General features: G+C 35.8%; 1 protein-coding gene across 1 annotated transcript in view; it reads right to left on the reverse strand.

Moving 5' to 3' along the window:
- Nucleotides 1–17,033, reverse strand: part of DPH6 (diphthamine biosynthesis 6) — a 190,102-nt gene that overhangs the window by 78,272 nt on the left and 94,797 nt on the right. Inside the window, exons 4-5 of the mRNA XM_027553480.1 lie at nt 9,756–9,829; nt 5,019–5,137 (exon numbers count right to left, since the gene is read on the reverse strand). Of these exons, the coding sequence (XP_027409281.1) occupies nt 5,019–5,137; nt 9,756–9,829 (193 nt within the window). The remainder of the gene's footprint in view (nt 1–5,018; nt 5,138–9,755; nt 9,830–17,033) is intronic.

Below are 17,033 nucleotides of genomic sequence, written 5' to 3' on the forward strand. Positions count from 1 at the left end.
CCATTACATTCACATATTCTGTATTTGAAGGACTAGATCAGGCTATAGTATTAGTCTCTCAGTCATGTCTGACTCTTTGTGACTCCTATGGACTGTGGCCTGCCAGGCATCTCTGTCTATGGAATTCTCCAGGCAAGAATATTGGAGTGGGTTGATGTTTCCTTCTCTAAGATCAAGCTATGACAGGCGGTAAAAATCTGCTTTCCATTACACCTAGGTAGGTGTCTTAGCAACATACCGTTCTGTTTTATGCCCACAGAGAATGAAAAAGCTCTACTGTTCGGAATTTTTCACTGACATAATTCATTAGTAATTATCATCAGAAAAATGATCAGAATGGTAACTATAGACAATAAATCAATAACTGAGTGGTAACTATAGTAAATAAACTACCCCTATACTGAACCATCAACTGGAACTTTGTCATTCTGTTGCTTCAGATTGCCCAGGTAAAATCTTCAGGTAGAGCTCATATATCAGCAACTTCCTTTCTCTGTAGAAAAGAGGTCCAGAGTTTCCTCTCAACGTAAGTAGTCAGTATTAGATCTGAGAGGAATGCCTTAAGTGTGGTATTCTCTAGCTCAGAGGGGCTAGCATGGAGGTCACATGACTGTACTCTGCTAGAATTGTAATCTACTTATAAGTGCTTTCCCATCTCCTCTGATACCCTTCATTTCCATTTACAACCTGTTTTGACCCATACCCTTTCCCCTATGATTGGCCTTTCTGGCTCAGTAGATGTATTATAAAACCATGAGGACAGTAAGAACAGCAGCCTTGTTAACGCTTCTCCTTGGACTCACTCCAAGGTTGATATTACAGATTTTGACAGATAAAGAATCACAGCACACATGGCCCTGTGTTTAGACATAGGGCTTAATTTACCTCCATGGATGAAGCTGTGACATATTCCCAAGAGTCTTTAAGGACAGACACTGTCAAATTTAGTAGTATTAATATTGTGCTTTCTGCACTGATAACATTTTCTTTTGGTGCATGTAACTTTAAGCTCAGGCCTGGGACCAAGAGATCAGGCAAAACAAAACAAAAGAAACTTGTAAAATGGGAAAAATAGATAGTTGTATACTTAAATCATCCCCCATCACCTCATTCTTACCTTCCAATCCCAGAAGCATTCCCAGTAGAATCCTGGCATGGCTTGCTACCATAGTCAATGTTAGCATAAAATAATTTAATTAAGCTAATCATTAAATCCTTTTTTCCTTTCCGGCCATTTTAATTAACTAGTGCATCAATTTCCCATTTCAGTCTTCAATTATATCGCTGCTCTACAGATGTTAACAAATGTAGCACACCTGTGAGATATTTCTTGTCCATTTCTGTGTATTTATAGCAGTGAAATGTATACAATGGTCAGATTATACTGAAGTGGGCCAAAGGAGGGGGAATTGGCTGCTCCAAACTTTAACCATACTTCCCAATGTTGCCTAAGTTAAATCCGGCTTAGGGTTAAACAGGTATCATCCCAGTTAACACTCATTTGCAGCCTCTTGGGGCTTTTGGTAAAGGTCCAATATAGTCTACTTGCCAGCTAATATCCCAGTTCTTGGCTTTGGGAAATTTTATTCACTGCCATGTTTGTTTTCATTTTTAAAATTGGCTTTAAATAAAATACGCCAATTTTAAATTTCAGTAAATATATACAGGCATGCAAGCATCAACATAATTACACAGAATATTTCCACCACTCTGCAAAAGTTAATGAGAAAAGTCGGATGCTGTCATTTTCCCACTCTGCAGTCAGTCCTTTCTCCAACTCCCAGCATCTGGCATCCAGTTACTTACCATGTGTCTATAATTTTCTATTTTTAAAATGTCACATAAATGGAATTATATAATATGAGCTTACTTGCATCTCACAACTCTCAAATACTTTCTTCTTTGATTAGTAGGTTAATAGAAGTATGTTGGTTAATTTCAAAATGTGGGGTGGGGGTTCTCCAGATACATCTCTGTTAATTTTGTGTATATTTGGAGAACACATATATATCTTTTCTCCTATCTTTTCATCTCCCTCCTTTTTGCCTCCTTTCTTTTGGATGGCTTGGAAGTTTTTTTTTTTTTTTTTTAACTATGTGGCCCTATGCAAGGTAACTAAGTTGGAAGATCTGTTACTTCCCCATGAATAGTTTCTTCACTTCCCAAGAGCAAGGTTTTCATGACCTACTCACTTATCATCATTTATGCTAATGGATCTGTGTTCAACTTAATGAATTTTTAAAAATTAGACATATTTATGTAATCAAAACCAAAATCCAGATTTAGATCATTGCCAGTATCTCCCTAGTCAATACTTGCCCTCCTGGAGATAACAGTTTTCCAGATTCTTAACACTGTAGATTCATTTTTTTCTACCCTTTAATTTTATATGGTTGAATCATACAGAATATGCTCCATATATGTGTGTGTATGTTAGTTGCTCAGTTGTGTCTGACTCTTTGCGACCCTATAGACTATAGCCTGCCAGGCTCCTCTGTCCATAGAATTCTCCAAGCAAGAGTAGTGGAGTGGGTTGCCATTCCTTCTCCAGGAGATTTCCCTGTCCCAGTGATCGAACTGGGTCTCCCACATTGTAGGCACATTCCTTACCATTTGAGCTACTAGCGATGTCCCAATATTATATATACACATACCAAAAAAAGATGATCAGCATCACTCCAGTGGTATCTCTGGGAAAGGGAATGATTGGCAAGAGAAGAGTTGATAGAAAATACAACAAATTTTTCTGTATCGTGAAAATTTACCATATATTGCCAGGGGGATGGTATGGGGAGGGAGGAGGGAGGAGGGTTCAGGATGGGGAACACATGTATACCTGTGGCGGATTCATTTAGATACGTGGCAAAACTAATACAATTTTGTAAAGTTAAAAAAAATAAATAAATAAAATTTAAAATGAAAAACTGAAAAAAAAAAAAAAAAAGCATTCCAATTATCTCCAGATTCTTTGGCTAGGAAGAACTTGGTATTTTCAGTTTAGATTAATTTTTGTCCTCGGCAACTTTTTGTGAACTTTTGAGTCTATACAATTTCTCTTGGATGCTGTTTATTCCATTAGCATTCTGTATTCAAATAAAAGGCAAGAACCTTGGAAAACTGAATAAAAAAAAAAAGAATGTTTTCATGTAATACTTATACAATTAAAAATAAATATTTCTAAATGGCAGGACTGTTCTGAAATCCAATATGGAAATAGTGTTTAAATAAGTCTAAAAACCAGAAATGTCAATAAATACTAAGTCATTAATATGAAAATTTCATGAGTTCACCCACACCTGTAAGACACTGAGGTTATGTAACACAATTATAGAAATATGTTTCTATACATCCATATAGAGCCAAGCCTTATATAAGACCATTCCATAATTTCCTTTTTTTTTTTTGCTTAAATTTTTTCTGAAAATTAAAGTGTGTGTGTGTTGGGGGTGGGGGGTAAGCCTGAAAACCTACACTGTATCATTTATATCTGTATCTTTAGAAGGAATGTGCCACTCAGCAAATCTTTCTTTAATAGTGTTCTTGAGAATAATTTCTGTCTCTGTACACCCATAGGCAATCAATAGAAACTATGTGCTATAAATGTTAAAATCAGATCTATACTTTTGTCATTGGAATGTCAAGGACAAATCAACTTGGTTTGATACTTTACCCAAAAGTTTAATACCGTTAATCACCATCTCCAACCTTTCAAAGAGGCGCACACACATAACATACACACAAATGAAAAGTAATATCAGTCACAGTAAGGTCATATTCTATAGCTCTGTTTTTCTAACAGGTCAGGTTCTCTCCAGGTTATAATCCATTTTCTAGCAGTATTAGGGGTAGAATATGTACTGTTCAGTGAAATGTCACATGAACTTCAATATGGAGCTATGCAATCTTAGAAAATCTGCAAGTGAGCAACAAAGAAAGTGAGAGCATACTCTGTGGACATTCATAGGGAAACTCAAGACAAATATATCTGTAGTGAGAATTTCAATCATAAGAGTTGCTGAGCAACATTTTCTCAAAAATAAGAACACAAAACCACCTCATTTTTTTCTTTTTAACAGCTAAGGAGATTAACTGCATGTTCTCTAAATAAGGCTTTCCACCAAAGATAACACCTTGATTTCTACAAGAAGAGAGTAGCTTGGTGTTTACCAAGAAGAAATACTATGGAATCTTCCTTTTAATGCTGTTTAAAATGTGAATTTATTTGTAACATCTTCCACAGCTTGAGACCTTGTTATTTCAGAGATCAGCAAGGTGTACACTATCAAATGAGGTACATGATTTAGGCTTTGAGGACCCTGAGGCTCCAGGGTATTTACTGTTAATAGGCTCATGAAATAAATGAATTGGGCTCAAACCCCATGGTTTCTTGAAAATGAATATAATTATAAAAATTCACAACAACAAATTAAATGTGTTCACATGTAATATCCATATTTGAATCAGATTACCACCTGCCTGTTGTGTCTATGCTAACCGATCAAATGACACTGTCTCAAACGTGAATTTCTCATTGTCCTCAACAAAAATCCACTACCCAGCATATTTCTGATACCAGAGAGTCAATCATTCTATTGATACTTAGCATTATTCAAGGTGTATTTAAAAAAAAAGATAAAAATATCATGTGTTGTGCCAAATACAGATTTTAAAAAGCTTAAAAAAATAATCAATCTATACTTTTTGTTCCCTATGAATCTGAATTCCATATCTTATAAAAGGAACTTAAACTGAAGGACTACAATATAATGCCAGTTTAGAGGCAGTTATATATTTAGGGACAAAAAAGAAAGCCAAAAAAGAAAAAAGACTCACTATTAATCACTTTGGTAAATAATCAAAAGCCCATTCTAAAAGTTACCCTTACTCAATTCCTTTAGCTTATAACTCCACGTTTTTATATTCTAAGTCAATCTTCCTTTTCAGTTTTAACTGTTTATTGGTGAACTCAGATTATCTGAGTGGTAACAGACAGCTCCCTTGAAAGTCTGGCTACATACCTAGAGCTGCTACTTTGATGATGATTGCTTGAATGTTAGATGATATCATCTCTTGGAGCAAATCTTCCTGGTTTCTCTGCCAAAGGTAAGCTAAAGGCTGGAGATTAAGCCTTTTACACCTATAAAATAATTAAAAAAAAATCATATAACATCTTAATGTTCTATACTTAGATCCATAGCAATTACTTTGATTTTAAACATACTGCTTCTCTCAAGGATATTAGCATATAAAATACTTTAAAAAGCATGTTTTGCATAATGAAGTTTATGTATACAACATAAACATGTTTAATTTCCACAAGCTATGCCTAAACAGATAAAAATGAAATCTCCAGGCAGATTAGAAATATTAATTTTAGTAAGACTCTAAGTTTAGAAATCTATGCAAAAAAGCTTCCAAAAGCTAATGGATGATTATTTTTGTTTTTAGAACTTCCTTAGGAGTCAAAATTGCAAAGCTTAAGCAAAATAGGCAAATAAATTTATCCTAATAAAATAACCATATTAATTAGGATAAATTTATATCCTAATAAATAGGAAATAATCATATCTTAACAAAATAATCATATACTGATTAAATTTATAATATCTATTGTTAAATGAACTACTCTTATTTAACTTTGAAACTTTTTTTAAAGAATTTGACTCTGAGGGGGTAGAGATAAATTAGAAGTATGAGAGTTAACAGATAAAAATTATCTATTATATATATAAAATAGACAAACAACAAGGGTTTAACTGTGTAGTACAGGGAACTGGAACTATATTCAATATTGTATAATCACTTATAATGGAAAATAATCTGGAAAAAATATATGACTTTGCTATATACTGAAACTTTGCTATACACACTTTGCTATACACTTTGTTATACTTTGCTATATACTTGAAACTAACATAATATTGTAAATCAACTATGCTGCTGCTAAGTCACTTCAGTAATGCCCGACTCTGTGCGACCCCAGAGACAGCAGCCCACCAGGCTCCCCCGTCCCTGGGATTCTCCAGGCAAGAACACTGGAGTGGGTTGCCATTTCCTTCTCCAAATCTATACTTGAAAATAAAAGAGAAAAAAGGTGAAAAGATACTTTAATAAAAACAAGCAAAAAGAATCAAGAATAAGCATAACTATAATGATGGCAAAAAAAAAAAAAAAAGAATTCATGTCTGAAAGAAAAAGTAATAACAAAAAGTGCAAACACTGAGCACTTAATATGCTGCAAGTATTGTACTACAAATTTTATATTATGGTGCTGGAAGAATTCAGATTTTGGAGTCCAGACATATCTGAGTTTGAAACCTCTTAAACTCACTAGCTGCATGACTTTAACAAGTCAGAGCTAAGCTTTAGTTTCCTAGTTCATATATAGGGACAAAAATATTTCTTTCCAAAGTTCTTGAGAAGATTACAATATTAGAAAGTGAAGTCAGCCTTTATTCCTCTTTTCTTCACATTCTACATCTAATCTACTACAATGCAGAATGCAATCACTTCTCACCAGTACCACTGGTAACATGCTGGTTGGAGCCACCACTATCTTTCGGCATACAGGATCCTAGTTCCCCAACCAGGGACTGAACCTACACACCTGCAGTGGAAGCACAGTCTTTTTTTTTTTTTTTACTCTACTTGGCAGATAATTTTATTTTATTTTTTTTAATATAAATTTATTTAATTGGAGGCTAATTACTTTACAACAGAGTCTTAACCACTGGACTGCCAGAGAAGTTTCCATTCTTGCCCTTTATATAATAGTTAGTGTGATCCTTTTAAAACATAAATGGATCATGGGATTCCTCTGCTCTAAACCCTCCCCTTGTCACTCCTAGTAAATAAGCCCTGCAGGGGTCCCACCCTGGTTGCCTCTCATACCTCACCTCCCACTACACTCCAACCTGCCCCGCCCCCCGCCCCCCCCCCACCCCCTGCCCCAGCCTGCTCACTCTTGTCTAACATACTTGCCATGCTCCCTACCTTCCTCACTTGCATCATGCCTTTAGTTAGATATAACTTCCTCAGGGAGGATTAATTAATTAAAATTAATATAGATTAACTGATAATCAATTAAAAGTAATATAGATAAAAATGTTGTACAATGCCTGGATAAAATAGGTATTCAATAAACAGTAGAGACAAATGATTCACTCAAGTCACACTGTAAGTGGCTGAGCTCAAATTTCTAGTAAAAAATATAGCTCTAGGCTCCACCATCCCTAGTGTCAGTAAAGTTTCCTGGATGACGACTCCAGCATACATGGAACGCTCTGTCTTGCAGAAAATTCCAATACTTATTAAATGTACCACATATTTGGTCATTTACTCATACATGGTCTTAAGCAATATTAATACCAATTTTTTTTTTTCTTGCACATATACCTTGCCTTTCAAAGAAATCAAGATCTTCCTTAATGTTGAGACTGTTTTGTATAATTTTCCTTTGTAAAATGTCCTGAGCATCTAAATCAATGTTGAGACAATGCTTAGGCAGTTAATAAACATAAAATAATAAAACTATAACTACCCACGTAATACAAGCATTACAGTCTTTGCTGTCCTATCACCAATATTTAATGTCTACTAACCAAATTTTTCTCTCCACATTTTTGAGGTAAAGATTTTTCGGTTGTTTTTTTGAAGAAAACTTTATTCCTTCCTGGCCTTACTGGAAAATTCTTGGTTGTTTCTTTGGTATCCCTGATCTTTTGAGTATTTTTAGACTTAAGTCATATTTCTTTGGGGTCTTCCCTGGTGGTGCAGTGGTAAAGAATCTGCCTGCCAATGCAGGAGATTCAGGTTTGATCCCTGGGTGGAGAAGATGCCCTGGAGAAGGTAATGGCAACCCACTTTAGTATTCTTGTCTGGGGAATCCCATGGACAGAGGAGACTGGTGAGCTACAGCCCATGGGGATGCAAAACAGTTGGACATGAGGGGCCTAGTAGGCTACAGTCCATGGGGTCGCAAAGAGTTGGACACGACTGAGCGACTTCACTTCACTTCAGTAGTGACTAAACAGCAATGTATATCTTATACTTATTTAAATTCTTTAACAGCATAAAATATCATGGTTGGAATAAGATTCCTCTGTAAATCACTACTGTATTTGAGCTTGTGACATCTATTAAACTCTTTATATCTCGAAAATATAATGAAGAAATTACAAATTGGAGAGTGGCTAATTCAAAACTGAGTTTGTAGACCAATGGCTCCCAATAAAGAAAGTTAAGTCACTCACTCGTGTCTGACTCTTTGCAACCCCATGGACTGTAGCCTACCACGCTCCTCTGTCCATGGGATTTTCCAGGCAAGAGTACTGGAGTGGGTTGCCATTTCCTTCTCCAGAGGATCTTCCCAACCCAGGGATCAAACCTGGGTCTCCCGAATTGTAGGCAGACGCTTTACCATTGAGCCACCAGGGAAGATTAAAAAAAAATACTGCAGATGTGCTTTTTTTTTTTGGTGCTGAAACCCAGGAATGAACAGATGTGCTTTATGGTATATAATATTGTTAAACTATCTGTTGAAGTGTACCTGAGATTGCATTTTGAGAAACAGTTTGCCTCCACTTTTGAGTATCCAATGGGCCCCTCTCTCATGTAGATATAAAGTGGCTTCCCAACAGGAACACATTGCCTGGAAAATCCCATGGATGGAGGAGCCTGGTAGGCTGCAGTCCTTGGGGTCGCTAAGAGTTGGACACGACTGAGCGACTTCACTTTCTCTTTTCACTTTCATGCACTGGAGAAGGAAATGGCAACACATTCCACTGTTCTTGCCTGGAGTGTACTTCCCCAGGGATGGGGAAGCCTGGTGGGCTGCCGTCTATGGGGTTGCACAGAGTCGGACACGACTGAAGTGACTTAGCAAAGCTTTTATAAATAGACGTCAGCCCTACCTACAGTTTGGCTATCCATTAAATCACATACATTTGAATTTATTCAAAAGCAAAGATTTTTACACAAAATATTCTCAGAGAATATGATTTAAAACTGGATGAGAATAATATTATTTTTAACATTTGGCTAAGGGATATGCAATCCATCTCCATCTATAAATCAGCTGTTCTCAAATGCAGGCAGACAGAACACAAGGAAATTTTTTCAAAATACACATTACTATCTCACATGGGAGGTGAGGGAGATGGGAGGAGTAACAATCTAATGATTCCTTTAAAGTTGAATGGGTTTTTATAGAAGTATTTCAATCTCATGAATATTCTTTTTCAAGAACTGAGTTTGAAGGACCAAAGAAGATATTTCTTAATATATTTTTTCCTTTAAAATATTACTACACTACTTCTATTTGCTCCTGATTTTTACTACAAATGATAATGAGTTAAAAAATATTAAAAAGTTATACTATTTCAAATAAGGGAAATTTGAGAATAATACTTCAAAAAAACTTTTGCTTCAATTTTTATTATAATTTTTCCCTTATGGTAATTTGGTAAGTTTTCTCATGCATAGATATAAAGATGGAAAAAAAGTAAAAATACAACTTTTGTTACTTAGGGCAATACATTTAGTTTCATGGGACACGTGGTGGTGATGGTGGTTCGGTCTCTAAGTCGTGTCTGACTCTGAGATCCCATGGTCTATAGCCCACCAGGCTCCTCTGTCCATGCAACATGTAGAATGCTATATCTATTTATCATTTGGGTATAATTATTTATTTTTCATTAATCCACATTCTTAATTACTACATTTAAAAAATATAAAACAAATTAATGTTCTCTTACACATTTTCTACTCGAACACGCTGATAGTCAGAGAGTATAGCACCTACTGATATTCCCTCTACTTCTTCTTTTTCCTGAAAATAAAGCAAAACATGTGTAAAAATATAAATAAACATGTGGCTCTGTATCATGTTCTGAAAATTATAAATGAATTGTTTCATTTAGAAAACCACCTTGAAGTAGAATAATTTACTGAAAATACAATCCACGTTTAGGGAAAAAAAGTATATTAAAAAATACATGTTTAACTCACCCTCTCAGTTCTGGGGATAAATAATTATTCTTTTTACCAAAAACCCCAATTACTAGAGACCATTTTCCAAGGAGAAGATAAAGGCAGCACTTCCAAAATGTTTTCTGACTTGATATCCCTTTAAAGATTCACTGATATTTGACAGAAATTTCTAAGAAATTTCTATTTAAGGAAATTTTTTCTATTTAAGGAAGTTTTCCCAGATTGAGTAACTTTAAAAAAATTGAACCAATGGTTCAGTTCAGTCGCTCAGTCGTGTCTGACTGAGATCCCACGGACTGCAGCATGCCAGGCCTCCCTGTCTATCACCAACTTCCAGAGTTTACTCAAACTCACGTGCATCAAGTCAGTGATACCATCCAACTGTCTCATCCTCTGTCGTCCCCTTCTCCTCCTGTCTTCAATCTTTCCCAGCATCAGGGTCTTTTCAAATGAGTCAGCTATTTGCAGCAGGTAGCCAAACTAGTGGAGTTTCAGCTTCAGTATCAGTCCTTCCAATGAATATTCAGGACTGATTTTCTTTAGGATGGACTGGTTGGATCTCCTTGTATGTCTATGCGACTCTCAAGAGTCTTCTCCAACACCACAGTTCAAGCGCATCAATTCTTTGGTGTTCAGCTTTCTTTATAGTCCAACTCTCACACCCATACATGACTACTTGAAAAACCATAGCTTTGACTAGACAGACTATTGTTGGCAAAGTAATGTCCCTGCTTTTTAATATGGTGTCTAGGTTGGTCATAGCTTTTCTTCCAAGGAGCAAGTGTCTTTTAATTTCATGGCTGCAGTCACCATCTGCAGTGATTTTGGAATCCCCAAAATAAAGTCTCTCACTGTTACCATTGTTTCCCCATCTATTTGCCATGAAGTGATGGGACAGAATACCATGATCTTAGTTTTCTGAAAGTTGAGTTTTAAGCCAGCTTTTTCACTCTCCTCTTTCATTTTCATCAAGAGGTTTTCAGTTCTTCTTTGCTTTCTGCCATAAGGGTAGTGTCATCTGCATATCTGAGGTTATTGATATTTCTCCCCAAAATCTTGTTTCCAGCTTGTGTTTCATCCAGTCCAGCATTTCTCATGATGTACTCTGCGTATAAGTTAAACAATCAGGGTGACAATATACAGCCTTGACATACTCCTTTCCTGATTTGGAACCAGTCCATTGTTCCATGTCCAGTTCTAACTGCTGCTTCTTGACCTACATACAAGTTTCTCAGGAGGCAGATCAAGTGGTCTGGTATTCGCAACTCTTGAAGAATTTTCCAGAGTTTGTTGTCGTCCACACAGTCAAAGGCCTTGGCATAGTCAATAAAGCAGAAGTAGATGTTTTTCTGGAACTCTCTTGCTTTTTTGATGATCCAATGGATGTTGGCAATTTGATCTCTGGTTCCTCTGCCTTTTCTAAATCCAGCTTCAACATCTGGAAGTTCACAGTTCACATACTGTTGAAGCCTGCCTTGGAGAATTTTGAGTATTACTTTGCTAGGATGTGAGAAGAGTGCAACTGTGAGGTAGTTTGAGCATTCTTTGGCATTGCCTTTCTTTGGGATTGGAATGAAAACTGACCTTTCCCAGTCCTGTGGCCACTGCTGAGTTTTCCCAATCTGCTGGCATAGTGAATGCAGTGCTTTCACAGCATCATCTTTCAGGATTTGAAATAGCTCAGCTGGAATTGCATCACCTCCACTAGCTTTGTTCATAGTGATGCTTTCTAAGGATCACTTGACTTCACGTTCCAGGATGTCTTGTTCTAGGTGAGTGATCATACCATCGTGATTATCTGGGTTGTTAAGATTTTTTTTGTATAGCTCTTCTGTCTATTCTTGCCACCTCTTCTTAATATCTTCTGCTTCTGTTAGTTCCATGCCATTTCGGTCCTTTATTGTACCCATCTTTACATGAAATGTTCCTTTGGTATCTCTAGTTTTCTTGAAGAGATCTCTAGTCTTTCCCTTTCTATTGTTTTCCTGTATTTCTTTGCATTGATCTCTGAGGAAGGCTTTCTTATCTCTCCTTGCTATTCTTTGGAAATCTGCATTCAAATGGGTATATCTTTCCTTTTCTCCTGTGCGTTTCACTTCTCTTCTTTTCACAGCTATTTGTAAGATCTCCTCAGCAAACAATTTGCCTTTTTGCATTTCTTTTTCTCAGGGATGGTCTTTATCAATGCCTCCTGTACAATGTCATGACCCTCTGTCCATAGTTCATCAGGTACTCTATCAGATTTAATCCCTTGAATCTATATGTCACTTCCACTGTATAACTGTAAGGGATTCCACTGTATAATTATAAGCAATGGTATAAGTAGATAAAGGAATACAATGATTTTAATCTGTATCTTAAAAAAAAAATGACTGGCAGAGGAACATCCAGGAAGTATTGATGATAGAGGATAAAGACATCTCAGATGAGAAGGACACAATGAATTCTTGTCAACAGAGTTACAAGTCAGAACACCCAACAGTATATTCAGCAGTATCCCCCAGGGATGAGTGCTAACCTATCTATCTAGCATACCCATTGAAAATGTAATTTCAAATATGATCAAGTTTGCAGATGAAATCTAGAATGGATTAAAAGGAAAAGAAAATCAATTAAGTACCTAGATGGATATGGACAACACAGGGATTTGGAAGGACAGGCCCAGGATAAGATTTAATGAAAAGAAGCATAAAATAATACACTAAGGGAAGAATTATACACAATACAGGTATAAATTAGGGAACAGTTATCTGGAAAACAGATACGGAAAAAGTGACTTGGGGGTGATTACGAATAACAAACTGAATAGAAATTCTCTGAATAGGCATAAAAGAAAAGTCATCCTAGATGTATGGAGTACAGAAGAAACTACTTCAGAGAAATGATTTCTTTATTAACACTCTGGTCTTTCCAAACTTGTAAACCTACAAAGTACAACAACAGCATTTCGCATAAAAATAAATGTAATACTTTGAGATATTCTAAAATAACCTTGAAAGTCCTAAAATGATGCTATAATAAACAAAAATGAACAAGAGGAATCTCTCATGTCTTTGAAGATTAAAGCAAATTTAAAAGTTCTACTCTAAAATGATAGGGAAATATCTTCCCAAATTTCCTTATAATAAATAGATTCTCCAGGAAAAGAGCTATTTCCTTTGTTTTCTTATTTCAGCAACTTTGTGAGAACATTTGCTTATAACCTTTCTCTAACCTTCCTGGCGACTTTATTTTTATAAAAGTCATTGTATTAGTAGAAAAAAGGCAAAGTGTAGTGTTTTTCATTACATGCAAATATGGCATAGATCACAGAGTAGTGAGTGATGTTATCAACAAGATCAAAATTTCAGTTATATTTTTATACCATATATTTTATCTGGTAAAATAAAGTTTACCAGATATAAAATATATACCATATAGTTTATCTGAAGTTCTGTCAAAAGAAAGTATAAGGTCTTGAATATTATATATATGTGTGTGTCCGTGTGACTCTCAATAGATCATGAAAACAAATACCAGTCATTGAAGTTTTTCTTTGCACACTAAGTCAAGCCACTTAAAACTAATAATTGACATTTGTTATCTATTTAAAATGGGTTAATGTTCTATAATTCTCATTTATTATTCACCATAACCCCCAAATAATTATTATTTAATTCCTTTTAGTCTACATGAAGTCTCAGGAATTCTCTTCTATTTCTATCTCTCATTTTCTATTTCATAATATTGAACTAATCAGTTCTAGAATTATATACCCAGCTAAATTTGGCTATTCTTCAATACTAAGCCTACCTAAATAAAGATTATTAGTTACATTTTTTTCAACAATCATCATTACTACTACCCATTAGAAATTCAGTCCTATTACCTATTTAGCTCTGTGATTTTGAATAAGTTATATAATTTCTCTGTGTCTCAGTTTCCTTATCTATGTAGTGAAGATAATTATAGGTCTGTTTTCTAGGGTTATTATGAACACTGAGTAAAATAATACAGAAAAATAACAGTGACAAGCATCTAGTAAGTGCTTAGTAAATAATTTCTTCTGTCATTATAAATCTTATTATTACTAATATTATTCTATAACTATTTCAGTTACTACTTCTACTATTACTACTACTAACTACCACCACTACTGTTTACTACTACAACTAGATAAAGGCCTAACTTGACAAACAAAGCCCTTCATTCCTGGGCTTTAATCTCTTGCTCATTATTACTTTTTAACAAAGGTTCCCCGACTTGTAATAGTTTTATGTGTCAATTTGACTAGGCTAAGGAGTACCTAGATTGCTGATAAAGCATCATTTCTGTGAGGATGTTTCTGGAAGAGATTATGATTTGAAATGGTAGACTGGGTAAGGAAGATAGCCCTAACCAATGCAGGTGAGCATCGTCCAATCTCTTGAGGGCCTGAATAGAACAAAAAAGTAGAGGAAGGGCATATTTATTTGCTTGGGCTGGGATATCCACCTGTCCGCAGACATCAGTGTTCCCGTTTCTAGGGCTTTTGGACTCAGGCTGAGATTTACAACACTAGTCTCTTGTTGTCAGGCTTTTGGGTTTGGATTTGAACTATATCACTAGTTTTTTAGTCCCCCAGCCTGCCAGTGGCACAGCATGGGACTTCTCAGCTTCCATAATCAGATGAACTAATCCCTCAAAACAAATCGCTTTCCATATATCTTTATAGATTCTATTGGCCCTGTTTCTCTGGAGAATCCTGACTAATACACAACCCTTGACAACCAACTCTACAGTCCAGTTACAAACTTTTCAAACCTAATAAGTCTTGAATAATCCAAAGATTAAGTAAGACTTTTGTTGAATCCTTATCATTCAGAACATACTACTAATTTTGAAGAAAGGCAAGACAGATCTTGAAAAGGTAAAAATCTAGCAGATAGTCAATCTACTCTGTAGAAAACACAGAGCTAAGCTCAGATCCTAATCTGTGACTCATATCATTTGGGGGAAAATTTGGTAAATTAACAATGTGTGTGTGCTTCCTACAAGTCATTGCACCCTCAGGGTCATATACTGAGTCCTCTTCTCACTCCATTCTCTGCTTCTTGAGGTTCTTGTTTGTTTCTGTGGCCTCAAGTTCTCCTACGTGCTGATAGCACCTCCATCTTTCTCTAAACTCTCTTGTTCCTTGGTATGTGAGGAGGATTGATTCCAGGACCCCAATGTGGATATCAAAATCCTAGAACATTCAAGTCTCTTATATAAAATGGTACAGCATTTAGATATAACATACACACATTCTCTCTAAAGAGAGAATATCTTAATAAAACAATGTACATGTCATGTAATAGTTATAAATACAACGACTAGATTAGCCAAACAGACATCACAAGCTTATTTGTTGCTTAGATCATAGTTTTCCACAATTTGGTCAATATGAAGCACAATTGCAAGACTGCTGGGGAGCTAGTCCATGCAGCTACCTGACCTACCTCACCAACTGTAACAATAGAGAGAGTAAAAATGTTAGTTGCTCAGTCATGTCCAGACTCTTTGTGACCCCATGGACTATAGCCTACCAAGCTCCTCTGTCCATGTGATTCTCCAGGCAAGAATACTGGAGCGGGTTGCCATTGCTTCTCCAGGGTATCTTCCTGACCCAGGGATCAAACCCAAGTCTCCCACATTAAAGGCAGACTCTTTACTCTCTGAGCCAACAGGGAAGGGTACAACAGAGAGGTCACTTGCAAAAATAGACACATACACATAAACTGGTTCAAAACATAGCTTCCTTATTACTATTTGTACATCTAACTTGTATGTTCAGAAAGGACAAATATATCAATACATCAACACTCTTGTTTAAGAATCCAATGTCTGATTACAGAGGGTCAAACGTGCTTCTCAGAATATTTTAAATTCTGGAGACCAGAAATAGACCAAATCGTAATAATGCTTAATTCTGAATAGTAGTTCATTTTTGCTATTTTATTTCGAACTTTAGATTTCCTCAAACATTTTTACAATGTATTTACCTTTTCAATTAGGGGAAAATTTATTAAAACCCATATATGCATATATGTACTCATCCTATGAGCTGGTAAGCTGGCAGACAAAATTATTCATGTGTTTATTATGCAGCAATTTATAAAGGCCTATTGTGTGACAGGTCCTATACCAGGAAGGCTGAAACACATTTGAAAAAAGCACAGATGTTAACCTTAAGAAATTAAAATCTGGTGGTGAGGGATGCAGGAGAATGGACACACTGAGAGATTAAGTAAAATAAGTGACGTAAGTCCATACAGAGTATAATGGAACACAAAGAAAAGAATCTTTCTAGGGGGATGAGATTAGAAAATACTTAAAAAAAAAAAAGGTAATTGAAAGAGATGCATGTATCTCAATGTTTGTTGCAGCACTTTTTACAATAGCTAGGACATGGAAGCAACCTAGATGCCCATCAACAGATGAATGGATACAGAAATTGTGGTACATATATACAGTGGAATATTACTTAGCTATAAAAAAGAATGCATTTGAATCAGTCCTAATGAGGTGGATGAATCTAGAGCCTATTATACAGAGTGAAGTAAGTTAGAAAGAGAAAGACAAATATTGTATATTAATGCATGCATATGGAATCTAGAAATAAGTACTGAGGAACCTATTTTCAGGAAAACAATTGAGATGCAGATATAGTGAACAGACCTGTGGACACAGTGAGGGAAGGAGAGGGTGGGACAAATTGATAAAAAAGTATGGAAACATATACAAAACTATATTTTAAATAGATAGCAAGTGGGGATTTTCTGTGTGACTCAGGAAGCTCAACCCAGTGCTCTGTGACAACCTTAGAGGGGTGGGAGATTGGAGGGGGATTCAGGAGGGAGGGGACATATGTATACCTGTGGCTGACTCAAGTTGATGCATGGCAGAAACCAATATAATATTGTAAAGCAATTATCCTCCAAAAAAAATTATATTCCAAACATGAAACAGTCAGAAATGTTGATTCTTTGCCCTTTCTGATCATAAGAAAATAGATAACAGCTTCTACTGTTTTCCTCCTTCAA

The sequence above is a fragment of the Bos indicus x Bos taurus genome, chromosome 10 (genome assembly GCF_003369695.1).
Source record: "Bos indicus x Bos taurus breed Angus x Brahman F1 hybrid chromosome 10, Bos_hybrid_MaternalHap_v2.0, whole genome shotgun sequence".
NCBI classification, from domain to species: domain Eukaryota; kingdom Metazoa; phylum Chordata; class Mammalia; order Artiodactyla; family Bovidae; genus Bos; species Bos indicus x Bos taurus.